The 26,992-nt window shown below is 38.9% G+C and overlaps 2 protein-coding genes across 4 annotated transcripts in view; one reads left to right on the forward strand and one right to left on the reverse strand.

Annotated features, from left to right (window-relative positions):
* The window catches only part of TPR (translocated promoter region, nuclear basket protein), a 68,745-nt gene extending 53,637 nt beyond the window's left edge, over window positions 1-15,108 (forward strand). The window contains exons 37-51 of one of the 3 annotated variants that reach the window (XM_042466365.1): window positions 324-596; window positions 1,122-1,270; window positions 2,993-3,076; window positions 3,601-3,801; window positions 5,140-5,274; window positions 5,522-5,612; window positions 6,041-6,219; window positions 7,253-7,321; window positions 7,642-7,736; window positions 8,824-8,927; window positions 10,297-10,392; window positions 10,847-11,003; window positions 12,933-13,051; window positions 13,507-13,605; window positions 14,886-15,108. In XM_042466365.1, the coding sequence (XP_042322299.1) occupies window positions 324-596; window positions 1,122-1,270; window positions 2,993-3,076; window positions 3,601-3,801; window positions 5,140-5,274; window positions 5,522-5,612; window positions 6,041-6,219; window positions 7,253-7,321; window positions 7,642-7,736; window positions 8,824-8,927; window positions 10,297-10,392; window positions 10,847-11,003; window positions 12,933-13,051; window positions 13,507-13,605; window positions 14,886-14,941 (1,907 nt within the window). In that variant the 3' untranslated portion in view covers window positions 14,942-15,108. The remainder of the gene's footprint in view (window positions 1-323; window positions 597-1,121; window positions 1,271-2,992; window positions 3,077-3,600; window positions 3,802-5,139; window positions 5,275-5,521; window positions 5,613-6,040; window positions 6,220-7,252; window positions 7,322-7,641; window positions 7,737-8,823; window positions 8,928-10,296; window positions 10,393-10,846; window positions 11,004-12,932; window positions 13,052-13,506; window positions 13,606-14,885) is intronic. The other 2 variants (XM_042466366.1, XM_042466367.1) reach the window with 2 other exon arrangements.
* PRG4 (proteoglycan 4) overlaps window positions 15,098-26,992 on the reverse strand; it is a 46,590-nt gene continuing 34,695 nt past the window's right edge. Inside the window, exons 9-14 of the mRNA XM_042464344.1 lie at window positions 22,329-22,415; window positions 21,026-21,165; window positions 17,800-17,956; window positions 16,480-16,689; window positions 16,070-16,195; window positions 15,098-15,244 (exon numbers count right to left, since the gene is read on the reverse strand). Of these exons, the coding sequence (XP_042320278.1) occupies window positions 15,141-15,244; window positions 16,070-16,195; window positions 16,480-16,689; window positions 17,800-17,956; window positions 21,026-21,165; window positions 22,329-22,415 (824 nt within the window). The 3' untranslated portion in view covers window positions 15,098-15,140. The remainder of the gene's footprint in view (window positions 15,245-16,069; window positions 16,196-16,479; window positions 16,690-17,799; window positions 17,957-21,025; window positions 21,166-22,328; window positions 22,416-26,992) is intronic.

A 26,992-nucleotide genomic window follows, 5' to 3' on the forward strand; every position in this document is an offset into this window, starting at 1 on the left:
TATTGGATCACCATCTATATGATCCACGTGTTGTGTTAAGCTTGATGAACTGCATCTAGCTATGGTGTATGTCTGAAGAAAGGACACTGAATTAGTGAACCTTTAGTCTGTAAACTTGGTGTTACTAGATTATGTCATGTGTGACTTGATTTTGTCTTTTTTCTTCAAAGAAATGATTAAGAATATGTTTTTGAGTTGAATATTCTAAATTCTGGGCTAAGAATATAGCTTTCTCAGGATTATAATGAAGAATGTTTAAATGTTGTTTTTAAAGCTAAACATTTAAAAGAAAGTAACTAACTATGATAACAACTTCATTTCAGCTATGCAGTCAGAAGGGCCAGTTGAACATGTTCCAGTCTTCGGAAGCACAAGTGGATCTGTACGCTCCACTAGTCCCAATGTCCAGACATCTCTCTCACAGCCTATCTTGACAGTTCAACAGCAAACACAAGCTACAGCTTTTGTGCAGCCTACTCAACAGAGCCATCTTCAGATAGAACCAGCCACCCAAGATCCCTCCCCAACAATTTTGGAAGTAGTACAGAGCTCCCAGACAGAGAGACCTTCTACATCTACAGCAGTATTTGGCACAGGTTAGTTTAATTTTCTATTTTTTTAAAAGGAGGGGATTATTTGTTTAATTATTTCTGTATACTAAATACCATAAAGGCAACGGATCCCGCCTGATCCTGGAAGCTTAAGCACGGTCAGCCCTGAATGGAAGACCACCAATAAATACCAGGTGCTGCAGGCCATATTTCAAAGGAAGAAACTGGCAAAAACACTTCCGAGTATCCCATCCATATAAAAACCCTTTGAAGTTCATGGAGTTACCATAAGTCAATAGAAGACTTCAAGGCATGCACACACTCTTAAGGAAAACGCCAAATAGATGTTTGCCTTTTTTGTGTGTGTAAATATACAATTTGGAATAAAACAGGGCAGTTTGCTCTAAAATTAATAAGCTCTTTTAATCCTTTAGTTACCTTTTTTAATTCTAAATTATTTCAAAATATGAATTAAGTACTTCCAAGGGGGCTCACAAAAGAAGAAATCCAGTGTCAGTTCTCTTTTCTCTATTTGTTAGATATTTAATGAAGTGATATATTCTCCTTAAGTTTCAGCCACACCAAGTTCTTCTTTACCCAAACGTACAAGGGAGGAAGAAGATGATAATACAGTTGAAAACTCTGAACAAATTCCTGAGGAAATGGTGGACATGCCGGTTCCCAAAAAAATGAGAACTGTGCAAAGAGTTGGACCAGAGGTTGGTAACACCAAGAACTCTTACAACTCTTGGGGTTGTTTTTTTTTCAGTGTCTCTTGGGAACAGGTTTTATGGCATTTGACAGCAATCTTTCCTTTCTTTATTTATACTGCAAAATTTTGTGATATGTAGTGCAGCAGAGCCTTCTGCTGAATTTCTTCAAATATCAGAAATCACTGTTCCGTCTTAAAGTCAGCTCACCTACCACCACTTAACAACTTCACTGGATTCATGAATCACCATGGGACAAAACTAAATGTGATATTAATTGTTTAAATGCAGTTAAAATTGTACTGCTTTTCTTGGATGAACAACAGTTTGGGAGGATACCTTAGGATGGGGTTAGCAGTTTAACTTTTCCTCTCTGCAGTGTTTTGGGAGAAAATATTGCTTGCCAAAGATGCAGTTTACATTTCAAGGGAAGCTTTTATTTGCGTTAAGATCAGTTTCCAAGGCACTGTAAATAAGAGCTTCAGAAAGGCTATCTTTGTTGTTGCTGCTGCTGCTGTTTATGCTTTTGCTACTGCTGCTGCTGCTGTTATATTTATATCCCACCCTTTTCCCAAACTGGGATTAAGAGAGGTTTACAAGATTAAAAAACAGTATAATTAAAAACATAGAAAAATGTTACATTAAAACAGAATTAAATTATTACAATATTAAAACAGATTGCATAAAAAATAAAATAGTTAAAAAGATCAAGGTGTTTAAAATACAATTGACTCTCCATTTTTGTGGGGGATTCTGTTCCGGACCCCCCCCCCCCGGCACAAAAATGGAGAGTCACCGATATTCTAGCCCCATAGGCTTGAATAGGATGTGTGCCCACAAGCGCACCCCATTGAAATGAACAGAAGTTGTCCCTCAGGGAATATCCAAGACCACGAATCTCAAGTCTGTGGGAATGGAGGGACATTTGTACTTTTAAAGAATACAACAGCCTGTTCTTTAAAAACTTTCTGCTTTATAAATCTGTCTGAAGAGGAAGGTATTTGCCTGCCAGAAGGCCAACAAGGAGGTGGCCATTCTGGCCTCCCTGGGCAGGGAGTTCTACACCTAGGGGCAGCCACAGAAAAGGCCCTGTCTCATTTCCCCACCAACTGTGCTTGTGATGGGGTGGGTGGAGGTTGGAACTGTGAGAGGGAAAATTCCCTTTCCCCATTACCCCAAGGCTGCTCAGCATTTCCTACTAATTAGAGAGCAAAGAGGTGAAATTTAGTTGCATTCACACAATTAATGTCTTGGCTAGTTTATTCCATAGATAGATTAGTAATAGTACTGGCTGGCATCTCAGGCATAACCTCTTTTCACTGAAACAATGCTTATTCAGCTGCAAGACATTAAATCTTGAGTAATCTGATGATTGCAGGTAAAGTCACCTACATGTTATATATTCTGCCTTTAGGGTGAATAAGAAATAACCAAGATCTCTAAAATAAAGAAATGCATAAGGAAAGTACTAAACATTGTTCTGCTTAAGTATACTTTCTGTTCTCTTTATAGTTGCATTGCATTTAAAGGGCTGACTTTAAATGAATCTCAGGATGAGGGTGGAATAGAATGAGCTAGCTCTCATAGATCATCCATGGTTAAGATTTATAACTTGCTGTGGTGAGGAAACTGAAATAGAACATTATGTTCATGGAAAGCATTCCAGAGGATTTCAACATTGCCCTGTAATCTCACCAAAATTAGGGTAATAAATTAATCTGTTTATTTCAGGAGGAAGTAACTGCGGAAGAGAGTACAGATGGAGAAATAGAAGCTCAAGCCTACAATCAGGATTCACAGGATTCCATTGGTGAAGTACGCAATTCTTTCTCTGACTATAGGAACAGGTCACCATTTCATACCTGTTTTCACAGAAGTAACTGCATTAAGCCTCTTGCAGCCCCAAAACATGAAAGAGTGGGGGAAGGGAAAAGGGAATCTAGCAGCACTTTTAGAGTAACTGATGTTTATTTTAGCATGTACTTTATTGTACCTGAAGAAGTAGATGAATATCCAAGGAAGCTCAGAAGCTTGTGGTAAACTAAAAATCAGTTTGTGTTAAAAGTGCTACTGGGGTTCTTTTTTCCCTACTTTTTTTCCTTTTTATTTCATGCCTTTATAACAGTAAGATCCAAAGAAAGCCTTTAGTATTATGTGAATGTATGACAAAAGGAAATAAACCCAATCCATAATTCTTGCATGACAATTCCCATCCTGCACTCTGAACTGCAACTAGCCCCAGGCATAGCAGGTATCCCCTGATTATTGCTATGCCTTTTCTATAATCTCAGATGCAGCTAAGGGTCAGTTCAACCGATTACCTTTGCCTTGACTTAAAGGGTGTTACACAGGGTGAATATACTCCCATGGAAGACAGCGAGGAAACGTCTCAATCCATCCCAATAGAACTTGGATCTCTTCAGTCAGATCAACAAAATACTACATCATCCCAGGATGGTCAAGGCAAGAGAGATGATGTCATTGTCATTGACAGCGATGATGAAGAGGAAGATGATGATGAAAATGATGGAGAAGCAGAAGTATGTGTGTTAAGTTTATATAATAAGTAATTATTATACATTGGATAAGTTGGTATTTATTTGACATTCATAAGTTATTAAAGATCTGCACCTGTCAAAAATTAAGCCTTCCTATATGAGGCATTCAAGGAGGATTACATTAATTTTTGACATTTTGCACTCACTTGTTGTTCCTGTTAACTACCATCAAGTTGACTTTGATTTATGGGAGGCCTGTGAATGAGAGACCTCCACGTCACCCTGTCATCAGCAGTTCAAATCTTGTATGTACTATAGAAGTATATTTCACAGAGCTTGGAAAACTTAAGCAAAGGCAATGTTTTCTACAAAATCATCCCATTTCAGCTCTAATTTCTCTGGAGCATACCAGGAAAGGGATATTGTAAAATCTTAATCCTAATCTTTAAATATTAAAAATATATGCTCCTTGATTCGGACAAACTTATTTATTTGTTTATAGAGTTCCAAAATCAATTAGAACTATACATCCACTCTTTCCTGCTTGGTATTTTGCAAACTTATTGCATACAGATTTTGATTAACAGATGCATAAGAGCCAGGAAGAAAGATCTAAAAATGGTATAGGTTGCATCATACCCATCTGTTAGTGAGCCAGTGCTATCAGTGTAGGAATTGTACTTTAGATCCTGAAAGAGATGACAATGTTGTACTTACTATTCCCTCGTAACACGGGTGGGAATGAACCAGGTCCAGACCTTGTCCCCAAAAGAGTATTAATTAACTGTGCCTTTCAGCCAAAAAGGTTCCCAGAGTGGCTTACAAATAGTTAATTTGACAGTTCCTGGCCTCGTGTGTACAATCTAAATAAGACACAAAATATAAGGAGAAGGAAATGTGTCTGGGGGAGGGAATTAAGTCCAGAAAATACTGTCTATTCCTCTGTCCCTTGAGGTCTCAAGGGTGGCAATTGGAATGGAGGAGAGGGCCTTTCATCCAGTGCTGGGGCTGAGGCATGATGGAGCTGCAGGAAAACAGTAGGAATATAGCCTGCACAAAAGTCAGGGGAACCAAAAAATCACCTTTCAACCCTTGCCCTTCCCTGCTCTAAAGGCATGTCTTAGGGGGTTTTTCTTTGTAACTATGTGCCAAAATTAATAAATGATTGCCAAGAGTTCTAAAATTCCACAAAACATTGCACCTGTACCTTATTTTCATTCTTACTTCTAGCTTTTTCATGCCAATATCAAATGTTTCAGTTGGGTAGGAATTTCTGGCATTTTGACAATCCTTGGCAACAATTTTTTTTGAATGTCAAAGGATTTTAACCCAAATAAGCCTATTTCACACTAATTCACTTCAGAAATACTGTTTTTCCAGGAATATGAAGATGAGGAAGATGATGATGAAGATGAGGATGATGAAGACACAGGGATGGGTGATGAGGGTGAAGATAGCAATGAAGGCACTGGGAGCGTTGATGGTAATGAGAGATATGAAGGAGATGAAGCTGAAGTAAGAACTGCAGAAATTTATGTTTGGGTTAACTTTTTCTGCTATGAATGCCGTTGGGTGTTGCTTTTACTATAAAATTGGAAATGATTGTAATGCCTATTCATGTGAACAGGAATGTGAACTGATAGCTAGCAGCTTGGCTTAAAGCGTGGAATATAGTTTGTGGGTTTAAAAGGATACTAAAAACTTTCAGGGGCCTTTTAGAAATTACTTTTAATTCCTCAGATCTTGTATTTATCTGTTTTAGGGTCCTGATGGTGTAGATCCCAGTACAGAAACCGAAGACAGTATTGCTGGAGGTGAAAGCAGCCAGAGAGCAGCTGACTCTCAAAACTGTGGTATGGCATAATACGGTCTTTATAATGAAAGTATGTTCATGATAAAGGAAACTGTATGTTTGGAATATATGTCACCAAGTATATTAACTTCCATGCCTCAGTTTAAAGGAAATGTTTATAAATGCTTAGGAAATCATGTCAAAATGCCATTTTTGTGGGTGGACTATTTAAAGAGTAGGAAGGTATGCGGTGAATCACCTGAAAGTATATTTGTTAGTGAGAGCACTTTTGTGGGTTCATTTTTTTAAAAAAATTGGTCCTGTTTTAATTATAATTCAACTGAAAAACTATCCTTTTCCCAACTTCTATTTTGCTGATAATGCACTGAAGTGAAATGAATCCTCAGCAGGAGTCATGGAACTGAGAATGGTTTGACTACATATGTATGTGTTACAAATGTTCGTAAACATACATGTTTTTGTCACAAGGTGAAGGAAATACTGGTGCAGCTGAGTCCACTTTCTCTCACGAAAGCCCACGAGAGCAGCAGCCCACCTCTGCTTCAGAGAGACAAGTGCCACGTCCTCCTCGGCCCCATCCCTTGCCCCCGCGACTGACTATTCATGCTGTTCCTGCTCCACCACAGGAGCTGGGACCACCAGTACAGGTATGGAAATAATTATGCTGCTCTAAAAAGTTTTATTCCTCCGCTTTTGGCAAATTGCTTTTCAGAAGGAGTTTCAGAGGCAATTGGGAATTGACGTACTTGGCTGGCTTTTTCATTTGCCCCCATGTTTGGCATTGGTTTTGTGCCGAAAAGCAATAAAAGGTATTAAGGCATTTTGTGATGGGTGTGCATTTTGAGTTTATAAGTCCTTTAAGCTAAAATAAATATCACCCCAATAAAGGTGTTGATTAACAGCAGGCTGTGACTCAGCAGACCACAATGAATTTGTGAGGTGTTTTATTTTTCCATCCATTTCATTCCTCTGTGCAAAACACTGTATATAAATGTTCAGTTATTTTGGGTTTTTGTTGTAAGTTGTTATTTTAATTATTGAAGAGATTTATTTATTACACTTCTCCAGATTGTCCCAAATTGTTCATGACGACGTACATAAAATCTCTTTCTGTAGTACCATCTTATGAAATACATTAGGCTGAAAGATCAAAATCAGTATTGTTCTCCAGCTAAACTGGGTGATCGAACTCACATTTTTCACAGATATGCAATGCAGGGCTATACATGTCTACTCACAATTAAACCCCATTGTGTTCAGTGGGACTTAGTCTCTGGTGAGTGAATTTAGCAAGACTAGTCAGTCTGTGACTTTCCAGACTCCAGCTCCCATTAGCCTTGTCCAGAGTAATGCCAATGCTATTTTTAGAGTAAAATATTTTTTGACAGTGCAAATTTGGGTATATATTTGACAATGTGAACTTGAAATGCATGTTTACAAGAAAATGTGTTCAAAGCTAGTTATTTAAACATGAATTTTAATGCAGACTTTATTTAAAATATTGCAAATTAAAAGGAAATGAATTTCTCAATGTTTTCTGATGGAAGTGGCATGGACAAGAGGTAGGCTGATCCAATCAATGTGATATTAAAGAATATGAGAAGGTTTGATCAGTAGGCCTGAGGTTCGCTACTTACGTGTATCCTGAAGCATGTTATATTTTATTTATTTAATGTACAGAGGATCCAGATGACTCGAAGGCAGTCAGTGGGACGTGGACTTCAGCTAACCCCTGGTATAGGTGGCATGGTGAGTAGTACAGTTTCTAAACATAAAAATTTTCCATAAGGATTTTGGCAGCTGTTCTCAAACTGTATGCTAGAGGCAGAGTGTACTTGTGCATCTTTATTGCAGAAAAGGAGAGAAATTAACCCAAAATAACCTTTGTACATTCCCTTGGAAACAGTTTCCATGAAGTACTCATTCACTATAGTAATTTGTCCATCACTGATACCCTCAAAATAATCTTATTGGTAATGGACAAGATTTTATAGTGATTATCGTTTATAAAGAGAAGTAGTTATATGAATAGCTGCTATGCTTGTTGGTCATTTTAATGTTTTCTTTAGCAGCAGCACTTTTTTGATGATGAGGACAGAACGGTTCCAAGCACACCAACCCTAGTGGTACCACATCGTACAGATGGATTTGCAGAAGCAATTCAGTAAGTACATTTTGAACTTAAACATCAGTAACATAGCAGCACTGGACTCGATTAATTACAATTCTCAGAGCAGCAACTTCAGATTAGTTTCCATCCAGTTTATATTTTTGAAGTCACTTCATTAGCTCCGGGCTGGAAGCCCAAAGCTTGTAGAGAGAATTGGAAACTGCCAACTTTGTACCTCTCCATCCCAATGTTTTGCACTATAACGCCTGATATTCCAGACCAATGGGCATGTATGTCTCGACGTGATGGGAAAAAATCTTAGGTACACCACATCAGGGAAAGTTGGACTATCCAAGGGTGCTAGTATAAATCAGATTGCTTTAGCCAAGTTCCAATAGAGTGCTGGCAGAATGGAAATCTCCCACAGTATAGTTACAAAGGTTGTCTGGGATGAAGACTGCGCCTCTCTTCCTGGCTCTTTGCTAGGTTTGCATCAGCAGTTATGGGGACCCTGGGCTAAGTTCCTTCCCCTGGCTCTTCCTGTGATATCTCAGTCCTATTAATCATCTGAAGGGATGTGCCTACAACTGCCCTTGTGTGTCTGGAGTAAAATGAACCACCACTTCTCCCAGCTTACTTATTTTCTGAGTTTACAGTGCAGCAGGAATTTACTCAGGTAAACCCCAGCAGCCAATCAGTGGCTCATGGAGAAAATATATTGAAATAAACAAGGTTTTCTTCCTAGTCTCTATCACTCACTCATACGGGTTGCTGGGCTAACACTTTCTCAAAACCTCCATGGTCAGTGGATTCCATTCACAACCTGCTTTCACAGCTCAATCTTCTGTTGCTCTTCTACCTCTTTTGAAACCATTGCTGCTAAAACTCTCCTTACTAGATAATGAGTATTTTTCAAATATTGTAAAGCTGTCAACATAACCCTTTCCACTTTACATTATATGCAGAATTAGTTTCTACATTCAGCATACATTAGCATCTATGCACTAGGATGATTCCTATACAAACATATTGCAATGTGTTTTCTGTTTTGAGAAATCATTGCTCTTGAATTCATTTCCTTCTCATATGGATGAGGTAATAGCAAATGATATATAAAAACTGCATGTGCCTTTTCTTCCAGTTCCCCTCAAGTTGCTGGAGTTCCCAGGTTCAGGTTTGGACCTCCTGAGGATATGCCACAGACCTCTGGTCAGTCTGATCTTGGCCAGCTTGCTTCACAAGGAGGTATAACTATTGAGTCCTATCTTTATGCTTTATATTCAGTGGAATTTGCAAAACAATGGAATAGGAAAATAATTCAAGATAATTTCTTGACAAAATTTTGCTCTTGGTTTTTTAAAAATTCATTAAAAAAATCATTGTAGCCATTTTGAGAGTGAAGTAATGAGTTGAATGCTCAGTGACTGGTCTCATTTTGGAGCAAAAAGATGATTGTGCAGTGAATCTTGCCCTTTCAGGGGTCCCGAGGGCCTCAAAAACAACCATGGGGGGATGCATGCATCACCCAGGCTGCTCTGTGCCAGCTGTGCTCTAAAAGATCAAAAACAAACAAACCATACAGTCACAATAGTGTCATGGGGAAAAGGATGTGGCCATTTGGGAAAGTCCAGAGGCCTGGGTTGGGATCCAAGGAAGGTTAGATTTGGCCCCAAGATCTGAGGTGGTCAAGTCTATGCAAAGGTTCTTTAGCCTTCTCTGCCAAAGTGTGCTGGTACCTCACAAAGCTACAAATCCCAGGATTCTGTAGGATGAAGCCACGGATGGCAGTTAAAGTGGTATCAAACTGCATTATTTCCACAGTGAAGATGCACCCTGCAGGTTGTGACAATGTTCCAAGACCACTAGAAGTACAGATTTCTCTTAAACATTGGAGTTTTCCTCATGCTATTGTGGAAAGATACTATCATTAATATCTTTTAAAATTACTACATGTCCTACACCCTTTCCAAAAGCCATACAGTCTGAAAAATACATTACAATTTAATGAAAATCCACATTTTGGATATCATTTTTGAAAATATAACTTGGCTTCAGTGATGCTAAATGCTGTAGACAGAATTTTAGCAGATGGGGTTTTGCTGCTCAAGAAAGCCTCAAAACATGAACATATGCCTAGGTTTTATAGCACTTTGGTCCATTTGACCATCTGTAGTACTGTAATAATAATAATAATAATATAATAATAATAATGATTTATTTATAGCCCGCCCAATCACAAGGAATCCAGGCGGGTTACAACAGCAAAAATAAATAAAATAAAAATAGTATGTTTGGTTTGTCATGTATTTCTTTAAATTCTGGTTTACAGGCAGAATGCAAATTGTCCAGTACTTGTTTTCAGTCTAAATAACTAAAGAAAAACATCAGTCAGTGACTGATGCCTAATATTAGAATTTGCAGACATATACACCCACACATATCTGACAGGAGCTTTCTTTGTTCAGTGAGTTGTTGTTTTCCTGAGCTGTGTGCTACTATCACAAACTGCATTGAAACACTCCCTCCCTTTCAGTTATCATTTTCCATTTTTAGGAGAAACTAAATTGTCAGTGTGTTTATCATATATCTAAATATGCTTCCAAATTGTTTATAGGGTTAGGGATGTATGAAACACCTCTTTTCCTTGCCCATGAAGAGGAATCAGGAGGCCGTAGTGTCCCAACAACTCCGCTGCAGGTTGCAGCACCTGGTGAGTACTGAAATTCTCTCTAATATGTTTTTCTGTAAATTATACAGAAGACGGATTATCCACTTGTCCTTACTCATAGTACTTAGTGCTGTGCTAGAATCTTGTTATAGCAGAATGTGTAGCTGAGTGTTTCACCTTGTATTGGGCAACTCGCAGTCCTTTTAAAACAATACAACTATTTATTTAGGAAGTGTGTCCACTGTCTACAGGTTATGCTTGCATATTAATGTTTCGCACCAAATTCCAGAGATTTGTGGAGACAAAGTGGCCTTTGCCAGCTTTGAGAGAGTGGCTAATCAGGTCCTGGACCACCAAGGTTGCCCACTGCTCTTGTCATTCCATATTCAAAATCTCAGGTTTCCTGGTTGTGATGTCTGTATGTGAAAGGGGTAAGTAGTGTAGAATTTTTGGATTGCTATAGCTCATTCTCTATTGTACCATTCTTTGTTTCAAGTGTCGGTATTTACTGAAAGCAGCACAGCTGATGCATCAGAACATGCTTCCCAGTCTGTCCCAATGGTTACAACATCCACTGGAAACTTATCAACTACTTCAGAATCTGGAACAGGGGATGATGGTGATGAGGTTTTTGTGGAGGCAGAATCAGAAGGGTAAGCTCAGTGGTTCATTTGCTTAACACTCAATTCTGCCTGTAGCAAGTGATCTATACATAATCCTATTGAAGTACCTTCATTCAGATCATTTCTTTTTCTTTCCAAAACTCATTGGAAGTTCAAAAAAAGAAGGGAGATTCTTCTGTTCAAAACTATAGTCGTTCTAGTAAGGAAATCTTCTAATACACGTTAGACTGCAAAGATCACCTCTTAAGATTTCTCCAGATTGCGAGTACAGACACCAAGTTTGTACTTGGTTTTGGCAGTGCCATGATGACTTATCAGATGGGCTTTAGTAAAACCCAGCCTACATGATTAGGGTGTGTTGCATCCATAGCATAGAAATTTTGTATGGCAGATTCACAGACACTTGCTATGAAATGAGCTGCCTCAAAAGATAGACAGTGTGGTGGCAACAGTGCCAAAACAAAGTTCTGCACAAGCATTCGGGCCTATTCACTTCAGTTTGAGAAGTATCTCTTTGAGCAGTAGAGTTGTGTATATAAAACATTCCATACCTTCACAGTGTATGGGACCTTTGCTTCTTTTTTTCTACCCCTAAACTGAGGGATAAAACTATTGGTTTTAACAGAAAACAGTAATATAGTTGCTAATCTGACCTGTCAGGCTGTATCTGAACTGCAGAATGAATGCAGTTTGATGTCACTTTAATTGCCATGGTTCAATGCTATAGAATTCTGAGATTTGTAGTTTTGTGGAATATTTAGCATGGTTGGTGGAGATGCAAGAGAGTGCCTTCTTGGTGGCTGCCCCTAGACTGTGGAATTCCCTTCCCAGGGACACCAGAATGGCCCCCTCCTTGTTGGCCTTCCACTGGCACACTAAGACCTACCTGTTCAGATAGGCTTTCAAAGTGTTTTAAACAGTTTTATCTTTTTAATATGTATTTTATTCTTTAATAGCAATTTATTTTAATATTGTAATAATTTATTTCATTTTTAATGCACTTCTTTTCTATATCTTTAATTGTTCTTTTAATATTGTTGTGCCACTCTGATTCCCAGTTCTGAGAAAAGAACGGGATACAAATAAATAGAATAATAATAGTAATATTAATGCTTTGTCAGAGAGTTCTAGTGCCACAGCAAATTTCAAATCCCAGGATTCTATAGGATGGAGCCATGGCAGTGAAAGTGGTGTCAAACTGCATTAATTCTGTAGTGTGGCAGCAGCTTGAGTCACGAAAGTTCCTAAAGTGACAATGTATGGTATGTTTGGTCAGAATATCAAATTAAAACAAAGGAAACATGGATTCACATCCTCATTTATTGCAAAGGTTAAAATAATGTGTGTGAAGCATTTTCACTTTTCAAGATGTGCTATGAAGTACCAAATTTTTGTTATTAGTATTTATCTTCCTATTTCCTCTTGAAGGAAAAAAAATGTTTTGAGTGCTTCATGGTTGATCTGTCTTAAGGCTGCTGTGCGTAAATGGAATTTCCAAATGGCTCCAGGGTGTGATCCATACGTTAATTCACTTTCAGTGGAAAATAGCATTCAAACCAGTCTAGTGAAGATTCCATTATAATCTGAAGTTGCACTGTTTAAACCTACAAGCAGTTTATATTGTGAAGCATCAAATTATTTGGCAGTGATGGCAGTGAAAGTGTTTTTACCTAACCTTGTGTTCCTTTGGGTAGCATTGAGTATGGCTAATAGTTAGCAACAGTGTGCTGCATACTTCATGGACAATGGGTGGTCTGAAAAGTTGTTCCTACTAATTGTGATGGATATTCTCAATAATTTCAGTCTCAAGCTTTCATGGTCCAGAACTAATGCAGATGCTGTGATGTGTGTTTTGGTGCCCAGAATTTAGACTCACTGCACAGTCTGCTTCTCCCTCCCAGTCTCTTTTCAGTATACTGTAAATTCATTTCATTTTATCTCTGTCCTCCTTGTTTTTAGAATTACTTCAGAGGTTGGCCTAGAAATTGATAGCCAACAGGAAGAAGAATCATCTCAAACTCCTGATGAGTCAGACCTTCCTTCCACCAGTCAAGACCCTCCTTCTAGTTCATCTGCAGGTATAATTCAGTCCCACTTAACTGTCTGAGTAATCACAAATTGGGATAATTAAGCTCGGAATGTTGTTATTTCCCATTAAAAGGGTATTCTTTGCTCCTCTCTGCACACGTATGAACAAAACCACTTTGTCTGAATTTATGGAAGATAGTCTTCATTGGGGGGCAAATTCAATACTTTTGCTTCCCATTATTATTGAATAAATTTCTCTATACTGGACTGTTGGTGTATCTTCATTTAATACTGAAGTACAGTAAGAATTGATTAATGATAACTAGACAATAGCCAGTTATTTTCCAGTAAGAAATTGTATTTGCTGCACTTTCACAAATCTGAAGTACAAAATACCAAGAGCACAGTTTGTATATGAAACCAGCCATTACTATACTTGTTAGCATCGCTCATCAAACAACAGCCAGAGGCCTTATTTTTCTGTCCTACACCATTTCCTTTTCAGACACAAGTAGTAATCATCCCAAGCCTTTCCGTCGGGTTAGACTTCAGCCACCAACATTAAGAACTGGAGTTCGTGGTCGTCAGTTTAACAGACAGAGGGGTAAGTGACCTTCAGTGCTAGTGGGAGGATGGATTTGTTTAGACTTTTCATGATCTCTAATAGGTTTCCCTATTTGCTATTAAGAAAACTGAAGTACACTTGGCCCTCCTTATCCACAGAATTTTTATATACGGATCCAAGCATCCACGGCTTGGAAATATTCAAAAAAAGTATAAATTTCAAGTATTGGACCTTGGATTTTTCCATTTTATATGAGGGACACCATTTTGCTATGCCATTGTATTTAATGGGACATGAGCATAAATGGATTTTGTTATTCATGGGGATTGCTGGAACCAAGCTCTAGTGTATAACAAGGGTCCACTATATGTACTAAATAGCACTTTAGCCAACAATAGGTTGAAGGGGTCTTGGACATATTTAATGCAGTATATCTTACTCTATGTCCTTCTTCAATTTAAAAGGAAAGTAATGTTTAAAAATGATCTGTGATAGTGTGTGGTTCTTATAGAAGGATATGACTTGCAGTAGCAAGTAAACAATAAATAGTGCATCAGCAGTACTTAAAAAGAAAGTGTTGTTTTGTGCGTTCAAGTCATTTTCAACTTACGGTAACCCTAAGGTGAACCTGGGGGTTTTCTTGACAAGATCTGTTTAGTATCAGTTTGCCTTTGGCTGAGCAGGGATTCAAACCCTGATCTCCAGAGTCATACTCAAACTACTATACTGTGTTGGTTTTACTCTTTTTCTTTTCTTTTGAAACACTGAACATCTTGTTACAGGGAATAACAGTTGAAAGGAGTGACCTGTGCAAAACATGGAAATAAGTTTCAGTTTCTTTTAATAGAATTAAATTATATTTTAACTAATTTTAGTATCACTAAACTCCAAAGTGAATTGTTTTGGTAGTCCTAAATCCAGTTGCTTGTCCCAAATAATGTAGATCCATTCAATCATTCACTGAATTATACCTCAGTATCTAGTCTTGGTATTGGATTTAGGTGGAAACCAGTTTGGCATTCAGTAACACATTTCAGTGAATTGAAAGGTATTTCCTAGTATGGCCTGCTGTCTTGGGTTGATTACCATAAGTGAAATGAAGGAGAAATTTCCAGCCCAAGCTAAGCATGTGGTGTTTATTATATTTCTGATTCTGGGCAGACCATCCTGTATGTGATATGGTGGAATTACTCTCCCCAGAGAAAGGCTACCTAGAGGTTTGGGGATGGGGGACGAATGTTTCCAAGGACATTAATACTGGTATTAAAAGCAGCAGAGGAATAATGAGAAATATATGACTATTCTGCTTTTTCTTACAGGTGTAACTCATGCGATGGGTGGCAGAGGAGGCCTAAACAGAGGCAATATTAACTAAGTTCTGTATAAATTTTGGAAAAGGTGTATACTGTCTAATCTGCTTTTATTCTGTATTAGTGTATTGGCTATCAAGCATAAAGCATCCTTTTTATTTTAAATTTAGATTGATGTATGAACACTTCATTGTCTTTTATTAATAAAAAACAGAGAAATTGTTAAACACAAGAGTGTTTCTTTCTGCTCTTTGAGTCTCTAGATCACTCTGCAGGACACTTATACCAGGCATTGGATACAGACTGACCAGTCTGCAGTGTGACAGGTCTTGCTATTCTGCTGCCCACATCCACGCTGTAATATTGATCTGGAAGAGAGTGGGAGAGAGTGCTCTTTAGATGTAGTCACATTAAGGTCCAAAAGCAGAAAAATGCATAAAACCTCCTGTGAACTGACTTGAATGTAATGCAAAGCCTTTTGCAAAAATACTTGAACTGATTTGTGTGAAGGGGAAATGGCAAAGTCAAGCACATTCATTATGTCCCATCCAGCCCAGCTCGCACTGACCATTCGTTCAGGGAAGCCAGTTGTTGAATCCTAAGTTTGAACCCTGAGTACAAATTGTTCCAGCTCATGGGGAGGCCTGCATGTGTTCTGCATTTGCAGTTATTCCACATGTCACTAAATGATTGAGATGGTGTGTAAAGAAACGTCTGTTACTTGCAGATTGATCCTATGTATATTTCCTCAGAGGTCTGTCTCACTGAAATACAATGTGCCTAAGATTGCAGCTTTGCATTACTGGGCTAAGTAGTTAATTTGCATTATGGAAGTTTGGCAATATAGCCTCACAAATCCATTTCTTTCTCCTCTCCCCAGCCCCCGCCAAAAAACAAATCGACAGACTCCAGATACCAGTGATGGAAGTTCAAGTCCAACAACATTTGTTGGGACAAAAGTTGCCAATCCCTGGTATAAATCTATAGTTTTCATAGATTTATACTCTTTATACTCACCTGTAACTGAGTAATCCAATACCACAGCTATGATACTTTTTTAAAAAAAAAATAGTTAGAAATACATTATGATGGTGGCAATATAAATCTCCCTGTAGATTTATATTTTAAAACAAATTACTAAATATTTTTCCAGCATTAGAGGTGGTGGTTGTGATGTGTCAGCCAAAACATACCTTTAGAAAAAGCGTAGTAATCATATCCATCTGGCTTCTGATCATTAGGAATTGAAATTACAGAATTTACCACTTTTGGAAATCCTCTCCAGTATGATGAGACTTTGACCTCTGGCTGCAGTATTCCTGAAAACACAAAATAATCTCTCTTGAAGTTAGGAATTCATACAAAAGCACACAAAAATCTTAATGCAATGTGACCCATGGAACAAAACACTGGGTACCTTAAACACATTTTTTTAAAAAGAAAAAGAAAAACAGAATAGAAGATGAAGGAAATACAGCCATGGTCCATTCTTTGGGAACAGCTACCCTGTTGGTAAGGTTGCTTATTTTAAATTCAGTGGGACTTGATCAACCTACATATCTTCAGACTATAGTCTCATAACAGTAAAAAATTGACAACGTACCTGTTGGTTGATGCCTGATCTGAACGACTGGGTAATGTTGGACCCTGACATTGCGGACAAAATGCTGGGGTCTTACTGCACGTTCAAAGCGCCGTCGTCTCCTCCTAATGACAGTTTTTGGTTTATACATTGGATAGTTCACAGACACAACTTTCTTCTTGCACTTCTTTGGTCCTTCTTGTTTGTAGGTGTATTGTTGAAGTTTGCCACCTTCATTGGCAAAAAAGAACCACAACAATTTCAGTGTTCAACCCCATAAACATGAGAGGTATTATGATGCAATTTATTATTATTATTATTAATCTTACTTTGGTTGTTTTCACTGCCATAGTAATTCATATGTCTCTTTGGGGGTTTTTTTATTCATACAGTCATACTTTCTTGTTTACGGGGGATTTGTTCCAGACACACACACACACGCACACCCTGCAGATAAAACAAATGCTGGACCTCAACTCATGTTGCTTCCCGTGGCAGTGCAATGTGCTTGCAGCCACATATATACGCCTCCATTAAAAATAGCAGTGCTTGCATCCACAGAAACAAATCGGTGGGTGTGAAGCCCGCTGATATTTGATTTAATTAACTTTTCAGTGAAAGGAATAGGGATGCAAATTTTAGTAACGTAGGGCAAAATATGCATATGTATTCAAGAAACCTTTTAGAACAAAAGTATTTTAATCCATAAATTTATCATTTTAAAACCTATTGAATTAAATTTTGCTAATTTTAAAAAACAAAATATACTTAATTTTTTTTCTTTTTCAGAATATAAGTGCTAGTCTGAATCTTTGTGTACCATATCATGAGAAAGCATGACTCACTGGAAAAAACCAATAATGCTAGGAAAGGTAAATAGAAGGAGAGGAAGACCGCACACTAGATGGGCAAACTGAATCAAGGAGATCACAGGCATGAACCTACAAGACTTAAGCAGAGCAGTGGGGGACGCAAGGGCTTGGAGATGTCTCATCCACCTGGTCGCCATCAGTTGGGGCTGACTCAAGGGAAGTTAACAACAACAAGAAGCCTGAATCTAAGAAGAGATACTGCTCATTTCTCTGATAAAGGACAGAATGCAATTTCAGATAGCTTAATTCTATTAGGTAACAGAACTAAATGCTATGCAGTACCAGTAAACAATCTTACGATCCACAGTGTCATACACAGCAAGGGAGTAGTTGTATTATACTGATTTATATACTTAAATGTGTAGTTAAGTATACTTAAAATAGTCAAAATAGTAAAGACCCATTAGTTTTGCTACTGCTATAGTGCAGGGTTTCTCTTAACTTAATAAATACAAAGTATGAACCCTACCATTTTTGAAGAAATACACAGATTCTGGTCTGTTCCTGTGTTTAGCCACAGAAAGTGCTCCTGTAATTTTCCCACTCAGTCCTCCAAATCCTTTTATAATTTGTTTGGGGTAGCCAGCATCCATTACATCATTGGTGAAGCGCCAGTACCGAGCATCCTGTGAATTAAAATGGATAAAGTTACAGCAAAGCATAAACCATAAAACTTAATACAGATCAACCCATTCATAGGTATTGCTGGTAAGATTCTGAGATTGTGGGATGAGGACAAGAAAATGAGAAAGCACCAGGGTACACATCATCTACCTTTCAATAAAACATGTACGACTTGGCAGTCAAACTTGGGCACACCCAAATGGCTGCCAGGTTTGGTTAACCTCCAAAGTTTTGATTGTTTGGTGTGGGGGAGAGGTCTTTAAAAGAAATCCTTGGCAACAAATACGGAAGCAAAGAAACAGAAAATAGGAAGAAAAATACCAGGAAGAGAACATAATGTTTTAACTTTAAGGGTATGTCTCATGCAATATTAACATACTTAATTTATTTTTATTTCTAACCCCACCATTCCTCCAAGACAGAAATTGGATTTCCCTTATCCACTTTCAATGCTCACAACATAATGAGGTAAATTAAGTTGAGAGCTACAATTGGCCCATGTAAGTTTCATGACTGAGTTGGAGATATTTGAACTTGAGTCTACCTGGTCCAAATCCAACACCAGCACGAGATAAAAGAGTTCCTATATCTTGGATCAAACATTGATCAGAGTGGGGACTGGAGTCAAGAAATCAGAAGAAGACTAAGAATGGGGAGGGCAGCTATTGGAGAACAAGAAAAGCTCCTAAAGAGCAAAGATAAACAACTAAGCATAAGTCAAAATCGTACAAGCAATTGTATTCCCCATTACCATGTATGGATGTGAAAGCTAGACAGCTAAGAAAGCAGATAGGAAGAGCTTAATCTCTTTTGAGATGTGCTGGAGAAGAGTGCTGGACAAATAAATAGGTCCTAGAATAAATCAAGCCTGACATTTCCCTGGAGACAAAGATGACTAAACTGAGGCTGTTGTACTTTGGCCACATTATGAGAAGACATGACTCTTTAAAAAATACAGTACAGTAATAGGGCTCGACAGACAGGCAGCCTGCAGCCACCTCTTTTTGCCGCAGCGACCAAATGCCACAGCAATGATCCCTCTCAGGAGCAAAAGGAAGCTGCTGAAAGCAGCTTCTTGGAAGGGGTGTCATTATGGTGGTTTGCGTTCCATGATGACACACTTTGTGCAGAACGCTGTTTGGGTACTCCAACGCCTGTGCATCATCATGGCATGTCCCATGTGGATGAGCGTGTGCCAACATGGCACATGGGCAGCAAAAGTAGGGCTGGGCGTATGTGGACGGCCAGCCCTACCAAGCCCTACTTTTGGCCCCAGGCCAGCACAAAATGCCAGTCTGTTTGGGGCCAGTGTTAGGAAAGGTGGAGGAATCTGCAAGAAAGTAGAAGTACGGCGGAGGATAGTGAATCTTAGAGATGTCTCATCCACAGGGTCACCATGAGTCGAGATTCAAGGTTGATTAACAACAACAAATGAGATAAAAGGGATTATAGATGTTGGAAGACAACACCCATGATTCCTCACCTTTGGCTTTGCCAGGTAGGGTTGACAAGAATTACAGTCCATAAAATCTGGAGGGTCATATGTTCCCCACTGCTGCTTAACACTTATTATACGTAGATCTCAAAGTGGCTTAAGTTTAGGTAATGATGTCTCACTTAAATTACACACATAAAAGTCAATTGAGCAAGGCTTCTAAAAGCTGACCTTGTTGCCTTCCACAAGCAGAACTAGCAACTCAGTAAACTGTCTGTGGCTACTGGTATCTCGGAGCCATCATCCCCTGGACTGTTGCAAAGAAGCCCGGTAAATCTAGATTGCATGTTGTAGTAACATGTCCTATTCTGTCCTCTTTAAATATCAACATATAATAAGTACTGCTTGCTGGCATTTCAGGGGTCACTTCTGCTTTTAACACTATTTAAAATTCCAGCTGAGGAATAGGAAATATTTAATATGAGGTGTGGTACAGTGCTCTGGTGTTTCTTGGAAACTACTCCCATTTTTCAAACTGTTTCCATATTAATTTTCAAGACAGATGTTTTTACCAGGTGCCCAAACAGTGGTGTGTGTGTGTGTGTGTGTGCATTTATTTTTTTTTTTTACTTATGAAAATTAACAACCAGATTTTCATTTTGGCTAAAAACTGGATTTATACCAGAAGCTTGCAATATAAGGGCTCCAATATTCAGCAGATAAATGAGTTAGATTAGCCTTTTGATAGACTAAAGTGGTTCCTAGTTAATAGCCATCGTTTTAAACATGTTAACCGTTTGTAACATAAGTAAGCAATGTATTTTTAAAAAAACAGCCACAGGTGGGCATCATCTCAGAACAGGTATGAGAGACAAAAAGAATGACATTAGAAGAATGTCTCTTCTAAGATAGTGCCTAGTGGACACATACATGTATCAACTGAAAATAAAAACGGTGTTTTTCATTTTAAACAACTTTTTTCAATATATAAATATTATTACAAGTCAAAATTGTGATACCTTTAACTGCAATCAAGATAGAGGATTTAGCACATTGTAGACAAGAGTAAAATCTGTATGTTTGAGGGGAATATTAAGTAATGCACTTTTGTCTAATTTGCCAGTTAATAAACAATGCAGAATGCAAGCTCCAGGAAAAGAGATTCCACCTCAACATTAGGGGGAACTTCCTGACAGTAAGGGCTGTTCGACAGTGGAACACACTCCCTCGGAGTGTGGTGGAGTCTCCTTCCCTGGAGGTCTTTAAGCAGAGGCTGGATGGCCATCTGTCGGGAATGCTTTGATTGTGATTTCCTGCATGGGAGAAGGGGGTTGGACTGGATGGCCCTTGTAGTCTCTTCCAACTCTATGATTCTATGATTAAATATGAGATATGCTGGCAGCAACATTTGGGCTGAGTTTGGTGCAAAATTCCAGATTTCCCTGTTACTGCCTTTCCCAACATGTTACTGGCTGGATTTTTATTTTTATTTTAGCATCTCTGAGAATCCACCATGCTGGCTGTAGTTTCTAAAATATCTGAAGGACACCAGATTGCAGCAGTCTGCCATATTAGAACCTACATCTTCACATATCAATGGCTCAGTGCAGTGTTATCCACACTATGGAGGACTCACCTTGAAAAAGAAGGTTTTACCATCACAATTACATCTAGAGAAGACAGTGTCAATAGGGGACGGGATTCCCCAAACCTCTGTGATTTTACGAGGGGCAGGTGTTGGCGGTTTTGTTCCATTTAAGATCCAGTAATAGTGACCTGCAAAAACAAGGTAAGCCAAAAGGTATGGACAGAAAGGAGTGTATTACAGTCAGCCTTCCTTATCCACCAATTTTTTTTACCCACAGATTCAAGCTTCCACGGCTTGAAATTATTTTGAAAATATTTTAAAATAAAAACAAAACTTGATTTTGCTATTTTATGTAAGGGACACCATTTGACTAATCTATTGTATTTAATAGGACTTGAGCACCCACGAGTTTTGTTATCTATGAGGGGGTCCTGGAACCAAATGTCAGCCAATACCAAGTTCCCACTGAAATTCTCGGTTTTGAGTCTCTCTTAAGGCTCAGCCTTCTCAATACAGGGAGGGGAAGGGGGATGCCTATTTAGAGGATGAAGACAGGCTGTGTGACTTGCCTAGCTCTGCCCACCAAGAGAAGGAAATCACCAGAACACCCAGGGAAACAATTAGGAGGCTGCAGCTACTTCAACTGCTGTTCCAGCATTTGACACCAAAGAGAGTTGTTTCACTCTTCCTAATGTTAGGATCAGCTCTGCTCCTAGGTGATCAAAACATCACTGTAACAGCTCAGCAAGAGAGTCCTGCACAGAGGCAAGCTTGCTGCACATCCACCACAGCACTACAATGCTCTTTCAGCTGGACAACAGCCTGTGCTGTTTGAGGTGAGGAAGGAATGAGTTATGTGAATCTTCATCTGGAACTACAGAGGCTGTCCAGAATGGCCTGAAAGGCTGGCCTGGGGACAGAGTTGGGGCCTGCATCCTAATTATGCATGCTCGCCCCCCCCCCCCCCCCCCGGGTGCCCTGATGCCACTCCAGTAGGCATGTTATATCATGGTGCGCCTCTGGCACTGCGTCCAAATGATGCAGTGCCAAAGAGGCGCCATATAGCCATGCCACCACAGCTATGGTGCCCTTTCGAGGGTGCAAAATGGAGTCACTTTTAGCAGCTCCTTTTTGCACCCTCAGAAGGCCGAATCAGAGCCACATCATGAGGTTGTCACGGCCCCGATCTGGCTGAAGAAGGGGCAGCTGGAGGCCGACCCTTCAGGGCTGTTTGTGACTGATGACATCCAAATTTACCCATTATATTCCAAACAATAGAGATTCAGTGTCATCATTGTCACCATCACCACCCTCATTCTCCTCTGTAAAAGTCTTCAGACTACTAACTCACCTCTGAACACAGCTAATGATCCATTTCGTAAAGGGACAATCCCATCTGCAGCCTTCCGGTTACACAAGTTCATCTCATCAGGTAAATCTGGTGCAAAATAATTAGCCATGTTATTGTTCTTATTTTTTACAGAAAACAAGTTTTGTATACCAAAGTAGTCTTAATATAAGCTTGATATCAACCTAATGAGAGGATAAATCTAATATAAATACTTTAGCTCAAGGGTGGGCAAAGGGAATTACTCTGAATGTGGTTGGATTGCTACTCTGAGAATTTTTCACCACTAGTTCTATCAGTTCTATCTATCTAATCTGAATTGCAGACCTACAACATCTGGATGGCTGCACTTTGCTCATGCTGATTTGGCATATTAATATAAAAATCATTAGCCAGACCATTGAAAGTATGTGCATGTGTAAGTCTGTGTTCAAGTTGCCTGTCAACTTATGGCGACCCCATGAATTGAATAGGGTTTTCTCAGGCAAGGAGTACTCAGAGGTGGTCTTTCCAATTCCTTCCTCTGAAGGAACTTATAGCCTCTAGCACCTGCCGTTCATTGGCTGTCTCCCATCGAAACACTGACCTTAGGCTGACACTGCTTAGCTTCCAAGATGAGATGGCTCTGCTGTCTTCAAAATATTTAAGCCATCCATTGGAAGTATATTCCTATGGAAATCATTCCATCAAAGACTCCAGTGTGATGGTTCCTTTGGTGCTGTAATGGCCTGATATTTGTATTTTTAAAAAGCATCATTGGATCAGAAGAGGGGTAATTTTTCAAGCTGGGCAGCTGTGCTGGGAAGGAGAAAGTTCTTAGTTCTTCCCTTCACAGCAGCCCCACCTCCACAATCACATATACAACAATGTATGCTACAGCTACAGAACTGGAAAGAAGAAGGAAAGTTTCTGATCTTCAATCACTGTTCAGAGATAAGAGCAGCTGCTAAGCTGCTATGAGAACAAGGGACCTTCTTTGGGTTATTACAATGCTTAACTCAAGACAGAAATGTGCTATTAATCATTAGAATTATAATAGTATGAGACCATTTCTGCCCAATCTTGAGTATTTCCAGTGTTTGGGAACATCACCCTTTTTGGGTCACAGATTCCTGAAACTCCATGAAAAAGGTTTTTTTCCCCATGGGGTTTTATGGCATTTTTTTTGTTCACTACAAGACTTGTGGTTTCTATTTTCAGCTTACACTTCCCCTAGGTCTTAGCAATGACCAAGATAGGTACCACAGAGTTGTAACAGACATTTTGCATCTCTTTATTCTCATTCTCTCTCTGAGCTATGTGCATACTTTACTAATACAAACTGAACTCGTTTCTATGTAAGCATTCTCTGAAGATGCCAGCCACAGATGCTGGCAAAACGTCAGGAAGAAACTCTTCTAGAACATGGCCACATAGCCTGAAAAACCCACAAAAACTATCAAAACTGATCACTTATACATTGTAAGGTTGTCAATTCAAGGGCAGATAACAATAACAAACATATCTTTGATTGCATTCCTAGTAGTAAGCACCATTTAAACAGAGTGAATTTTCGGTGCAACCATGCATGATTGCTTGGAAAATTTATAAATATAATGAATAGTGTGATTTGTTATGCTAACTAATGATTTCATGTTGTTATAAGAATAACAAAAATGAAGATTTCATACTCCTTGTTTGTTGCAGAAAACTTTGGATGTCAGAGCCTCTAAAAAAATCTTCAAAGCCTACTAGCTTGCGACAAGATAGTAGTGGACAGCAAGATGGCAAGAAAGAACAACAGCACCTGCTTCCATTCTCCATATTTTGTTTTGTTTTTAAAAGCAATTGAATCCGGTGGGAGGCAGTTAACCTATCCCAACTCCAAATGTGGCACTGATCTGCCTGTTTTTGAGGGAACGTTCAAAATTAGGCACACTAAGGACCAATGCACCACTTTCCCCTTGCCCCCTCCCCACCTTCCAATATTAGAGCTCTGATACTGGAGATATTTTGAGCATCGAGGTTTCTGGAGGGCCTGAGGAAAGAGTTCCATTGCTGGATTACACTCTCTGAAGTTGAGCATCTCTTTTGCTTCTTCCTTTCAAATGGAATCTGATATAGCCTAGCCTATCAATCCCTGATACCCTCCTGTTGTCCATAAGAATATTGATCACTATTGATATTAATATGAAGTGCATGTATTTTAGCCCCCTTCTCTCCACAAAAATCTCAAAAAATAAGAAAAAGTTCAGTCCTCCCCATGCTCATTTCTTCAACATTTCTTGAATCTCTCCAAGATGATAGGGAAAAAACGATTTTCAAATCTTTATGCACATTCCAATCTGTTATGGCCAGGATTAAAGAACACAGATCTAGGAATGTCCCTTTAGTGCTTACAGACAGATGGGTCTGTTGAAGTTTATATATTGTAATGATAATGAAATGGCAACATGAAGGTGCTCCCCACCACCACGCCTTTTTTTTATCAGGCAACTAACTGATGAAATTCAGTGACACAGTGTATGTAGGGAATTGATAAAAGCATGCTTTATTTATTACCAGCAGCCCAAATGGTAAAATCCCTTTGCTCTTTTTGATTAGCACTGGAAGCTTCCTTTTCAGAGTCCCATACTTCCCCACACCCCATCTATTTCTGAGTTGCCTGAATAAGCTTTTTGGGGTGGGAGAGAAAGGCTAAGAGTTGCTGGTGCCTTTACCCTCCCTGCCCCCCATCCATCTTGCCCCTACTACCTGTCTTTTCTTTCTCTGTCCTGAATGAGACTGTTTAGTAATGCTTCTTAAAGCACTGAAGCAAGCTGCTGGTACTGTAAAACAATTTATTCTGGTTCATTCACTGCTTACAGTGAAGGAAGATTCAATCCTAAAATTAGATCCTGGGATCTCTGATGCAAAACAATGCTCTGCTCATTATACAGTGTTGTGACTCAGAGTGCCTGCCTTCTATCTCATATGTATGTAACAACAGTAATAACAGCAACCAGGGCAGATTGGCTTTGCTACCTAAAACACACTGAGACTCATTAAACACATTAACAATAATGGCAAATGTCAGATTAATCTAGGCTATTCAGTATAGCAAAAGGAAATTAAAGGGCCTACCAAAAGGCCTGAGATGACTGTGTATATCACAGCTCTTCCACAATCTGCTACTCCTAGCACACAATGAAGAGATAATTGACTATTTTATGTATAAGTCTAGAAATTTTAGTTTAAAAATTGACTCAAAAACCCTGAGTCAACTTATCTATGGGTCAATATATGTACCATACTTTAATTCTTATTTAAAAAGGAGTCATCCTCTGGTGAAAGTCAAACATGTAGTCTGTCCTGGAAGCACTGACCCTTCTAAATTTTCTCATCCATCCAGCATAATGCACAAGCAGTTTTCTCATCTTGCTGGATTTTTGTAAGTTCTTTGGCATTGTTTTCCCCTGCTTCATCCTTAAAATCCTTTACTACATGCCCCTAAGTTTTACCCTCGATTTATCCATGGGCTATATAAAAGGCCATCATTCTGGCTCCAAAACCTTGACTTATACATGAGGTCAATTTATAGTCGAGATTATAAGGTATATAACTTCAATGACATCACATAATCCTACCTCATAAACTCTGTGACTGGAGAGGACTGGTGAGATGATTGCACAATGGAATTGTCAATGATCAGTTCTCCCCCTCCCCTCCTCCAAATAACATCTTCTTGGCAATGTCCTTATGGGGTCATGTGGTCATGTTGAAGGCATACTGTCTGGGTTTGTTTGTTTGTTTGTTTGTTTGTTTGTTTGTTTGTTTTGCCTTACTTTTGATGTCCAGATATATCCGAAGCATTTTGGAGTGTGTCCTTCCAAATCAGGCCATTCCATTCCAGACTGAAGCTCATACAAATTAATCCAAATCAGCCCAATCTGTTTTGTTATTTTGTATTAGGCACCACTTTTCCATGGTGGTGGGACTATGTGTTCCTCTGAGGCAAAAGGCTATGCTGATGGCAGCAATGCTGATGGTAAGACAGGCTGTTGTTGAGGAGCTTTTGAACCCTATGGTGAGACAATCCAAAATAAAACAAGAGACAGTGCCCGAAGGTTAGACTCCTGGGTCAAAAGGCACTGAACAAGCTACTGGAGTACATTAGCACTGTGGCTAATGACACAACTGGATTGAAGCCCAAAGTGTTGACAGGCTCAGAGATGAAAGGAAAGTCCAAAGCTGCACAACACATATAGGAATATAGAACATGAGAAACATGAATCAGAGGAAGCTACACATAATAAAACAATAAATTGAATGTGTGAACATTGTAGTACTTGGGGAGAGCAAGCTAAAGTGGACAGGAAATGGATATTTTGAGTCAGATAACTGCACAGTGTATTACTCAGGAATGAAAATCTAAGAAAAAATAGAGTATAGTGAGAAGAGATGTAGCAAAAGCAATCAAAGGATATAAAGTCTGATTGAATCATGTCAATAAGACTTCAGGGGAAACCCATCAATATAATGTTAATCCAAGTTTATGCTCCAATTACAGAGGGGGAAGAAGAAATTGAAAGAGTCTGTGCTGGAGCTGAGGAGGAAATTGATCACACAATAAAGCAGGAGTTCCTGATAATCATAGATGATTGCAAAAAATAAGAAACAGAGAAGGATCAAAGAAAAATTGTAGGAAA

Source organism: Sceloporus undulatus, chromosome 4 (assembly GCF_019175285.1).
Source record: "Sceloporus undulatus isolate JIND9_A2432 ecotype Alabama chromosome 4, SceUnd_v1.1, whole genome shotgun sequence".
In the NCBI taxonomy this organism is placed as follows: Eukaryota; Metazoa; Chordata; class Lepidosauria; order Squamata; family Phrynosomatidae; genus Sceloporus; species Sceloporus undulatus.